General features: G+C 31.2%; 1 protein-coding gene across 1 annotated transcript; it reads right to left on the bottom strand.

Annotated features, from left to right (window-relative positions):
- Window positions 1-1046: 1046 nt before the first annotated feature.
- Window positions 1047-2426, bottom strand: LOC134708799 (GTP-binding protein Di-Ras2-like). The gene has a single exon (XM_063569320.1). The coding sequence runs from the start codon at window positions 2304-2306 to the stop codon at window positions 1488-1490; it is 819 nt and encodes a 272-aa protein (XP_063425390.1). The 5' UTR covers window positions 2307-2426; the 3' UTR covers window positions 1047-1487.
- Window positions 2427-11919: the final 9493 nt, after the last annotated feature.

The following is an 11919-nucleotide window of genomic DNA, read 5'->3' as shown; positions in this document are numbered from 1 at the left end:
ATAGATTATACCGCTTGTTCTTCTATTTGAATAGATTTACACTAGCCATTTTGGGGCCCTTTATTGCTTTCTGATCGTTGTTAGCCAAGGGTCTGTGTTGAAGACCGAACTTTGACCTATAATGATTAACTTTTACAAACTTTGACTTGGATTGAGAATTGTCTCAATGGCACTCATACCAAATCTTCATAATATCTATATTGTGTTCAAACTCGTTGTAGTCTACTACCCAATTAAAAAGAGCAGACATTCTACCGCTTGTCCCAATTGATGAGGACTACTTGTTTAAAATAACATCAACTCGGAGTGTTTTTGAAATAAAGCATATTGTATTGTATTGTATTATTGTAACTCCAACTACTAGTACCATCATATAATCTTAATGAGTCAAAGTCAAACGAAAATTTGTCAACATTACCTACCGAAGCTGCTTTTTCCTCTACAGTCAATAATTGCTACACAGATACTATAGCAACTAGATTATCTAACTATATTTGGTGCATGATATATTTATAAAGTGTAAGGCTTATATGACCTTGACCTCATTTTCATTTAAATTTTACACTGTGACTCCATTTAAACCCTTTCCAAAACTCATGTTTACCAACAAGCAATTACAAAAATATCAAATGTTGGAGAAACTTAATATCAACCTTAATAATACCGTATAATAATAAATTATAATCGGATTTGCTGAAAAAGCTTAATAATTAATCAACTGTTGATATGAAACATGCCGCACCATTACTATATTAAGATAAACAGAAGAAGATGAGTGATAAATGCAAATAGAAACGGTTTAATGAAAACCAAAACAATAAGTTCTCAATGTGATATAACATTTGTCCTAGTAACAGTTACTGTGCATATTTTGTTTTTTCTCCTGAAAACTTGCTATTCAATATTTTTTAATCTATCTATACGCTATAGTTTGTTTTACATCACATGCAGCTTCGTTATATTATTATTTTTTCAATGGCAATTCAAAATCTTACGTTTCATTTTTTTTTTAAATTGCAAATACTTAATTAAGACAAGCTAGGATTTATAAAGTGATACTATGAAACTCTTGGAATAAGAAAGCTGGATGATTCAGTAAAATTTGATTTGTCAAAGTAAAGAGGATACATATATAGCAATTTTGTTTTGGAGGAACTTGTTCACACGAAAAGCAGGTTTATCATTCTCCCGTTTTTTTTAGAACATTTCTCGTCCTTTGAAGAAGAATTTCAATAAAACAATACGAAAAGTATCACAATCATTTAATTCATGTATCAACAATTATTAAGCATAAAACCCCCGAGTTGCAGATATAACTTATTTTAGCAATACACATTTATCAATAGCAATAAGTTCTGACCATACAATATTTTGTTTCCCACAAATGTATTTATTGTTCGAAATGTTAAAGTAATTTCACAGTAACATTCTCATGAATGTGTCATATTAAATTCTACGTCGCAGAAAATTACTTTTCAGATTGATTTTTAAAACAAATGAAGTTTTCGCCTTCCCTGAGACTTGCATATCTCTAGAACACCATCAGTGCGACTACGTTTTAATTTCCCGTCAATGTCACTACACTTGTCCATGACCTCAGTCTTATTAATCTGATTATTTCCCATGCACGCACTTTGCCGTAAAGCTGTACATGATTTTCCTCTTAATGTTGCTTTCTGTAATCCTTTTGACTTATCACTATGTTTGTGGAACAATACTGGAACATCGATTTCCAAATGCAGTTTATGAAGACTTAGCGAACGCAGTTTTAATGGTCCTTTATCTTCGTGTCGTCGCGTCAAAAATTGTTCAAGAAGAAGGGAAAAAGCTTCTTGTATTCCTTTGTTCTCTTTTGCTGATGTTTCTACGAAACATCCTCCAAGGTTCTCACTACACGCCCAGTTCAGTGCATCGAATGTTTCGACTTGTCGATCGTTTTCTTGATCCAAATTATTTCCTATGATAACACACGGAATGTCTAGAATGTTTGGTCGAACTTGTTTAATCCGTTCCCAAAGTGTTTTAACTTCACTGAAAGACGCTTCATCTTTAATAGAATACACAAGAACAAAAGCTTGTGCTTTTGAAATATACAATTGTCTCATGGCGGGAAATTGTATATTACCAGCAGTGTCTAAAAGATTAATATTAAGGCGCTTACCGCTCTCATTGAATTGATAGGAATATATCTCCTCAACTGTTTCGATGTAACTCTCCTGAAAAGTTCCAAACATAAATCTTTGCAGAATTGACGATTTACCAACGCCACCGGCACCAAGAAAAGCTACTTTTGGTCTTTCATTCATGTTGATATTACACGTTGTTTTGGTTCATTGCATCAGAAGTAAAAACTCAATAATTGCTGCGACTGTTAAGGACGGATATCAATGGAATCGCGATGTATTGATTCTTATAGCAGTTACTGTTGATTTTATGCTGTACAGTCACATGGTATTATAGATCTTACGTCACGAAAAGATCAAATTATCAATTGTTGATATAGATTAGATTGAGAATTTGACTAGGAAGAGTATTAATATCATTTTCAATGGGTATGATTATCTCTTAGAAACGTTAGACATAACTTCCTACTATAATCACATAACCTTGTACGAGGTTTGTTTTATATGATCATAAACAACAACAAAATGATTTCCATTCTTTTTTCCTATTTATTTAGTTACTACAAATGTATAACGTTTTGTTTTATTTTTAAATTTTAAATTCTGTCATTTTAAAAACTACCAGTCGTGTTATAGAAAACAGCAACATTGCATTTTCATGGCATGAGCTTGCATGTTTTCCTACCCTACCCAACTCGTACGGGGCGCCAAATGGGACTCTTGTTGTTTTGTACTCAAGATTCAATTTTGTACGGACAAAAGTAACTTTTGTTCAACAAAAATGAGTTCAGTTTAACAAAATTTGTATCATACTTCAAATTTTAAAATGTTGTCATACAAAATTATCTATCAGCGGACAAAAGTCACTTTTGTCATGACAAAATTCATTTTTGTTACACAGACTTGACTTTTGTTACGTAATTTAAAAATTAGGCGACAAAAGTCAATTTTGTATTCAAATTAGTTTATTTGGTATCTGTGAACTAATTTGCATACAAAATCGACTTTTGTTACACAAAATTGACTTTTGTGAGACAAAATTGACTTTTGTCTCAACAAAATTGACAAAATTGACTTTTGTGAGACAAAATTGATCAATGTGACCAACAAAATTGACAAAATTGACTTTTGAGAGACAAAATTGACCAATGTGATCAACAAAATTGACAAAATTGACCAATGTGAGACAAGTGAGACAAAATTGACTTTTGTCTCAACAAAATTGACAAAATTGAATTTTGTCTCAACAAAATTGACAAAATTGAATTTTGTCTCACGAAAGTCAATTTTGTCTCATAAAAGTCAATTTTGTTGTTACAAAATTGAATTTTGTCGTCACAAAATTGACTTTTGTCTCAACAAAATTGACAAAACTGACTTTTGTCTCAACAAAATTGACAAAACTGACTTTTGTCTCAACAAAATTGACTTTTGTCTCAACAAAATTGACTTTTGTCTCAACAAAATTGACTTTTGTCTCAACAAAATTGACTTTTGTCTCACAAAATTGAATTTTGTCTTACAAAAGTTAGTTTTGTCTCACAAAAGTTAGTGTTGTCTCACAAAAGTCAATTTTGTCTCACAAAATTGAATCTTACCTCACACAATTGACTTTTGTGATTTAATTTCCTTATCAGGTAACAAAAGTCAATTTTGTATGCAAATATGTTTATAATGTTTATATTTGCATACCTTTTAGACAAAATTGACTTTTGTCATGACAAATATGAATTTTGTCTACAAAAATGAATTTTGTCATGAAAAAAATGAATTTTGTCTACACAAATGAATTTTGTCATCACAAAATTGAAGTTCTCACAAAACAAGTCTGTAGCACATAGTTTTGTAAGACAAAAATGATTTTGTTAATATGACAGAATTGAATTTTGTACAAAACCACAAGAGTCCCATTCGGCGCCCCGTAAATCGGAAGGCTGTGCATAAAATATGTTTTAGCAACTTGAGTAAGTATATAAACAGTAGTAATTGTTTTGAAACACAAGGATTTTAAAAGGGGTGGGAGGGGAAGTGGGTCCTCATTTCAGTTTTATGTTACTTTTTAAGCCACCATGATTCTCTTTTCTTTTCTTTTTGTTTTGACCAATTTTTATCTTTTATTTATTTGTTTTAAAAGCAACATATTATTCTCTATACTTTTTTTTTAAATTTGTGTTGACCCATTATTCTCTATCATATTTACCCACTCTCAATTAAAAACAATATAGAGTATATACTAGAATTGCCTTGCTTAAAATTCCACTCAAGTCCCCGCCATGAGCGGAAACAAAGATTGTTTGGAATACTGAATAGTATATGAACGGTCTATTTGGACATTGAAGTGTGATATTAGTTTGTTAACAACATTTTAATATTTCATTTATATGATATTTAATTGTTGTATACTTTTTTATACTCTATTCTCATTTTTGGCATATATTTCATTTCACATTTTTTTATTCTGAACTTTGTGTCTTATGCGGATTAATGTCATAATCTTTGACAAGATGGGAATGTTAATTCAAAACTGACAGATGTTTTAGATAAATGGAAGTCGGAATATAGTAATTTGCTGAATCAAAAGATTTCAACCAAGGTTTCTGAAACGCAAAATTATGCATATACGAAAGATACTTTTAATGACTTTTTATTGACGGAACCCATTTCGTTTGCTGAAACAGCTAGTGTCATTGACAAAGCAAAGAAAGGCAAATCTGCTGGATTTGATAATTTACCAGTTGAAGTTTTGCAAAATAATTGCTCAACTTTGTTTTTGTACCATTTATTTGATTTTTGCTTTAGGTTCCAAAAAACGCCAGAATTATGGAACAAAATTATTATCAATCCTATACCTAAAGCAAACATGACAGATCCGCGCGACCCTTTGTCTTACAGAGGAATTGCATTAGCTTGTGTTTCCTATAAGCTTTATTGTAATATTTTAAACGAAAGGCTTGTGCAATGGATAGATGACAATAACATATTAGTCGACGAACAAAATGGTTTCCGTCAAAATCGAAGCACTATAGACCAATTGTCTTCTCTTACAAACATAATTGAAGTCAGAAAGAAGCTTCGTAAATCTACTTTCTGTGCGTTTATTGATTTTAAAAAGGCATATGATACCATCAATAGAAATATACTATGGTCCAAGTTAAATGTAATGGGGGTGGCTGAAAATTTTTGTGCTGCTATACAGTCTATTTATTCAAATATATTATGTTCAGTACGATTAAACGGCCATTTATCAGAATGGTTTAATGTTAACAGTGGTCTTAAACAAGGATGCCCATTATCTCCCTTGTTATTTAATTTATATATTAATGACCTAGTTTCATTCTTGAAATCATATGAGTGTGGTATTGATATTGATGATGAAAAAGTTTGTATTTTGCTATATGCTGATGATGTGGTTTTACTTGCAAACGATGAAAAAGAATTACAAATTTTGTTAAATGCACTAGATGTATGGTGTGGAGATAATTGTATGACCATCAATTCCAAAAAGTGTAATATTGTGCATTTTAGAACACCTTCTGTTGATAAGTCACATGTTGAATTTAAATGTGGGAATGATATCATTGAATATTCTTCTACTTATACATATTTGGGTTTAGTCTTAAGTGAATTTTTAGATTATAATGTAACTGCTAAAGCTGTTGCAGCTTCTGCAAATAGAGCACTTGGCCTTGTTATAGCCAAGTGCAAAATTTTAGGTGGTGTTACTCATAATGTCTTTTCAAAATTATATGAGAATTTGGTGCTTCCAATTGTTGAATATGGTGCTGGTATTTGGGGTTGCAAAAATTTTTCTTTTATAAATGCCATCCATAATAGAGCTTGCAGATTTTTTCTTGGAGTGGGTAAATATACTCCAAATGCTGCAGTTGCAGGGGATATGGGGTGGATACCTATCTTTCAAAAACAATGGCAATGCTTAATTCGACTATGGTGCCGTTTGAACAATATGAGTTCTGAGCGTTTAAACAGAAAAATTTTCATATGGGCAGACATTATGAGTAAAAAACATAAGTGTATAAAAAATTGGAATTTTTATGTAAGGAAAACGTTTTCTGAGTATAATGCAGAACATTTGTGTATCATTACAGATTATGTTGATAGTACCTCAGTTGTCAATACTGTTATGTCTAAAATGTTTAGTAAATATGTCGAACAGTGGCAAGGCAATTTACAATCAGAGAAAGCTTTATCTGGTAAAGGGGGTAACAAACTTCGCACATATAATTTGTTTAAGAACAGTTTTGAAACGGAAAATTATTGTAAAATTCCAATGCCATTTTCGCAAAGGAGTTCTTTTGCCAAATTTCGATGTGGTGTAGCACCACTAAGAATAGAAACGGGGAGATTTGAAAAATTAATTTTAAAAGATCGAGTATGTGATAATTGTACGAATGTTTTAGAAGATGAAGCCCATGTTATTTTATCGTGTCCTTTGTATGATGATTTTAGAAAAACATTATTTGATGAAGCAACACATTTTAATAGTGATTTTATGTCTTATGACGATAAACAGAAATTAGTGTTTTTATTTACAGATAATAATATGATTCGTAGCTGTGCCAAAGCCTGTAATCTTATTTTAAATAGACGTAGAAATGTTTTATACTGTAAATAATGTTAATGTCAATATGTTTTATAATAGATGCATTCTTTATATAATTTTTAATGTTATAGTCTCTTATAATTCTGTACAGAATGGCTCTCTTTTTATATTTATATATTTTTACATTTAATGTAATGTTGTATTATATATTATTGAGAGATGAGACTTAAATAAAATATTGAATTGAATTGAATTGACAAATGACTGAAATACTATTATTCTATTCATTTGATATTTTATTCTTTCTGACAGTTTGGAAAAAATGGTGTCGAACACTAATTACTCATTTAATCTGCTGTAATTTCTATTTAGCACCTGTTAATCTCTTTATCCTTTGTTATTGTTGATTTGTTTCGTAAAATTAAGGATGGAGTTTGTTTGTTTGGGTGTACTGTTAATGTTTAAGGAGTGAATGTACTTTCTTCTTTTTATACAGTCAGACTGTCATCTAAACCTACTAAAGGATACAAAACGAGAACATTTGATTTGATAAGTAGAATAACATTGAGCTTATATCAAATATATTAAGATTAAATATAATTATAATCCGATCATGATACATGTAAATATCATAAACTTGAAGGCATGTATACTAATTACCTTTACATATTAGGATTAGCCAAGTGTTGAAGTGTAGAATTGCATATTTTTTCTCCGTTAATTGTTTTGTACATAAATCACACCGTTAATTTTAAGTAGTAAGTAAAACTTTATTTTTATTCGGCATATTGACACACAGTACACACATATTTTAAAAGATCTAATGAGCTTTTTGCCGAATATAAAAACATATGCAATAACAAATAAAACAAGGCATGCAGCATGAATAATAAAAAGCAGAACCAAAAATTTATTCTAAGCAATAGAATTTACATGTACATGTATCTTCCGAAATACCATAACATATATAATATGAAGCACTATTTATTTTTTCTTTTAATTGTTTTACATTTGTCATTTCTAAATCTTTAAATATGTTTGATAGGCTATATGGGTTGTGTTAGTTGTTAAAAGCCGTACGATGACCTATTATAGTTGCTATCTTTAGGTTTCTGGTGGATGTGTCTAATTGCCAATCATAATACATTTTTTTAGGTTTTTATATTTGAAGTACCATGTTTCGTTAACACCACCGTTCTTTTTTGTTTTTATTTTTACAATGCACCTCTCCCATCACACCCTGGTGATATTCATATTTATACTTTTCTTTTCTTTCACAAGGAGTTGTTTTATATTTGTAAGACTGGAATGTGCAATTGGGACGCTGAAGTGCGATGATCAACCTGAAGTGCGATGGGTAGTTCGATAGTCATGTTGCTGATGTGTGAGACACGTATATAAAGGCTACTACTTGTTTAAAATCAACAGATGTATTAATATGATCAGATTTGTTTTTTAATATTACGTGTATACATATACAGTCAATATTTCTATGCAATATAATATGTCGAGAAAAGAAGATCAGGTATGATTGCCAATGAGACAACTCTCCACAAGATAACAAAATGACACAGAAATTAACAAATGTAGGTCACCGTACGGCCTTCAACAACGAGCAAAGCCCATTCCGCATAGTGAGCTATAAAAGGCCCCGAAATGACAATGTACAACAATCTAACGACCTAATTTATGTTCTAAGTTGCAGTTGAATACTAAATCGGAGATTAATATCATCAGTTTGATTTTCTTCATATAGACATAATTCTGTTTTACATTCTATCTATGCTCTGCTCCTTTTACAAGCTCCTCGTATACCATAATGCTATAATATCCTCTTTGGTATACACACTCCACTTTCTTGGGCTTTAGCGTGCAATCTGAAGATTTGTTCCAAAATGTGTGGTATTAGCGCGGAAATCATTTCATTATATATTTCTATTGGATAGAACTACTATTAAACTAACAGCTGCCAAAAGGATTGGAACGAATCAAACGATATATGTTTGTCAGTAAGGTCCCAGTTTGACTGTTTTACTGCGTAATATTGTTCTATAGCTACGGTTGCAGCCTTCACGATCACATCATTTCTTATATATTTTTCTGCTCAAGATTCTGCTCATGCACCTTTCACCTCTCCAACGTCTTTCCGAGGGATGTTTTAAGCTTTTACCAAATTCTATATTTTTTTCTAAATGCCGTTTTTTCTTCTTCTAACTGTATTGCTAATGCAATATTAATGTCATTAATACACATCTGACTTTTTTCATTGACACCTTGGTACATGACAAATATGATATAAAAATAAGAAAATGTGGTATGATAGCCATTGAGACAACTCGATCTCAACAAGAGACCAAATGACACTATAATTAACAACTACATGTATCACAGGTAAACAAACCGTCTACAACAATGAGCAAAACCCAATCCGCATTGTCAGCTATAAAAGACCCCGAAATAACAAAATTAACTGCGTAAGTAATGCACAAAACAATGAACTCTGAGCCAATAAACTTGGAATATTGTATTATTACCTGTTTATTGTTGAAGAAAATATGTTGACTGCCAGATGTCTTATTATTGTGTATGACTTAGTATATCTGTCGAATTGATGTTCGCCCATCGCTTCCTTTTGTTAATATAAACATTTAATCATTACTTCAAGACATTTTTGTCTGACCGTATATATAAATATAACTATATTATACAGTGAGAGGTTAATGCCATAATGTTAAGACGATGAACCAAAGTTGGCATAATTATATGACTTGATAGTAAGTATAAAAAAAGGAGATGTAGTAAGATTTCCAATGAGAAATAGTACACCAAAGTTCAAATCAAGTTGGTGTAAGCATTTATATGCAACCGTACAACCTTCAATAATGAGAAAAAAACAATAACCTATTATAGTTGGCCTTAAAATGGTCCCACAAAAAAAATGTGACACCCTTCAAGTAGGAAAACCAACGCCCTAAGGCAGCAACCTTTTGATTTTCGGGGGGGGGGGGGCTATGTTTTTTTGGAAAAAAAAGTTTGTTTCCAGTTTTGGAAGAAAAAAATATTTTTTTTTTTACCCTGAGAAAAAAAAATTGTTTGTTTCACCCTCAGCTGCCACTATATGTTATGCTAAATTTGACAGAAAAAATTGTTTTCGACTTGTCACCAAAAAAAAAGATGGGCTTTCGCCGAAGGCGAAAAAAAAAGTTTGTCCAGAAAAAAAAACCCATAGCCCCCCAGAAAATCAAATGGTTGCTGCCTAAAGTATAACAAAACAATTTTCGAAAGAGAAATATGAAAGACATGAACCATCGACAATCACTGAACTACAGACTCCTGAAATGGGACAGCGCATATAGAAAAACCTGAGACAGTGGTTATTGAAAGCTAGTTCATTTATAACTAATGAATAAATTATATTCTCCAAAACTAAAGTATTACTCACTACACATCCAACAGATTTAGTGTAAAGACGGCATAATATTCTGAAAAACGCAATGACTTTGTACAATGCGAACGTATAAGTAAACAGTACCAAATTTCTATAGTATCATGTATAATACATTCTGTATTTAGCTATCATAATGTTTGATGAGGAGAAGAACAACTACATGATTGTATGTCAATACAAGGGAAAACAATATTTTAAGATTTTACTACAAATAACAACCTTGAATGGTAAGTTTAATCAAAAGATCAGTTAGTTTACATGGACTGTATCAAAATGCATGGGCTTTATAAATAACATTGCCTTTAGAAAAGAATGCGATAACTAGCATATTCAATTGACGATCAGGATATTGGTATTTTGTCAAATCTTAACCGGAAATTGTGATTATATTTGAATTCCCAAATAGATAAAATGTGAACTTTTGAATTTGTTTTCATTTACATTTTAGGAGAATGGTGTGACGCCCATTTTCGCTGAACTAATACACAATTTTATTTAGGGGCCAGCTGAGGACCACCATCGAGCGCGGGATTTTCCTGGCTGTTGGTTGTGCTATGATGCGGTTGTTGTCTCTTTGAATTCATCATTTCAATTTCATTCTCAATTTTATTGTCAAATGTTTAGGCTTCAAATATATATTTATTTAGATAAGTTAATGCAAGAATATACGAGGTGTATTAAAAAAGTGTAAACCGTAATAATTTATAATCTTTGAAAATCAAGTACATGTAGTGAGAAATTTTCCCAAGGAGTTTCGAACAAATATATTTCACTGTGAGTTAGTGTTCATTAGCTGTAACTATTCCATAGATTTATTACTGCTGGTAATATTGATAATTCAAAATCGTCGTTGAAGGCCAGGAGCACGAATTATGTGTTAATTAATTCTTTTGACGTGTCATTTGTATGCAAGAGTTACGTTCCTTTGTACTATGTTCTATTCCCAAAATCCAAGGTTGAACAGGGTCTTAATTTCATCTTAACATAATTATTTCATTGAATTTTAAATCGTAACAAAATACATAAATGTACTAGATCTTAGTATTTTTTATAGGTTTATGAAAGACATGCATATCTATAATTTCATTGATTCGTTTTGAAACGTTTCTTATAAATATTATTTTGTGACTTATAGATTTTTGTTGATGATTTTAACCAGATTGGTTTTTTTTCTTCGCTCGAGACGATACAGCAAAAGCGATAGAAGCAATTGAGCTGAGATGAACAAAGATAATCTGTTTATCACTATTTAAGCTATGACGACGTTGTCAATTTCATGCCAATTTCATTAGCAACGTCATTTGCCTCCTCAGATTCTAGCGATAATTTCCCATCTCAAGCGAGTAGCATGATATGAAAAATAATCACAAAAAAAAAAGATCAACGAAAAAATGCACAAAATAGCGATTATTATAATTATCCCGACCCTGCAAGGCCATCGATCTACATATGACCTAAAAGTAAGGTTTGTCATCTCAATGGTTATCATCTATTAACATTATAAAGAATTAAAAAAAAACAGTGAATGAGTATTGAATTATAACGAACTATTATATGTTTTGCTCTCAGACCAATGCCATATAAGGTAAACGCAAATAATCAGTCATCTAAAGGTTCATTGCTTTAACAGCTAAAAAGATCTTATCTACCAAGTCTTATCATTATATCAAGGTTCATTGTCTTAACACCATGCTATCAACCTCTCAGTGCATACCAACTTGTATATTAATACATATGGAATCAGGAATTGAAAGTAAAAAACAAAATGAAATGGTTATTACATTTGA

This window comes from Mytilus trossulus, chromosome 1 (genome assembly GCF_036588685.1).
Source record: "Mytilus trossulus isolate FHL-02 chromosome 1, PNRI_Mtr1.1.1.hap1, whole genome shotgun sequence".
Classification (NCBI taxonomy): domain Eukaryota; kingdom Metazoa; phylum Mollusca; class Bivalvia; order Mytilida; family Mytilidae; genus Mytilus; species Mytilus trossulus.
The sequence above is the reverse complement of the archived record's forward strand: the minus strand, read 5'-3'. Positions and strand labels throughout refer to the sequence as shown.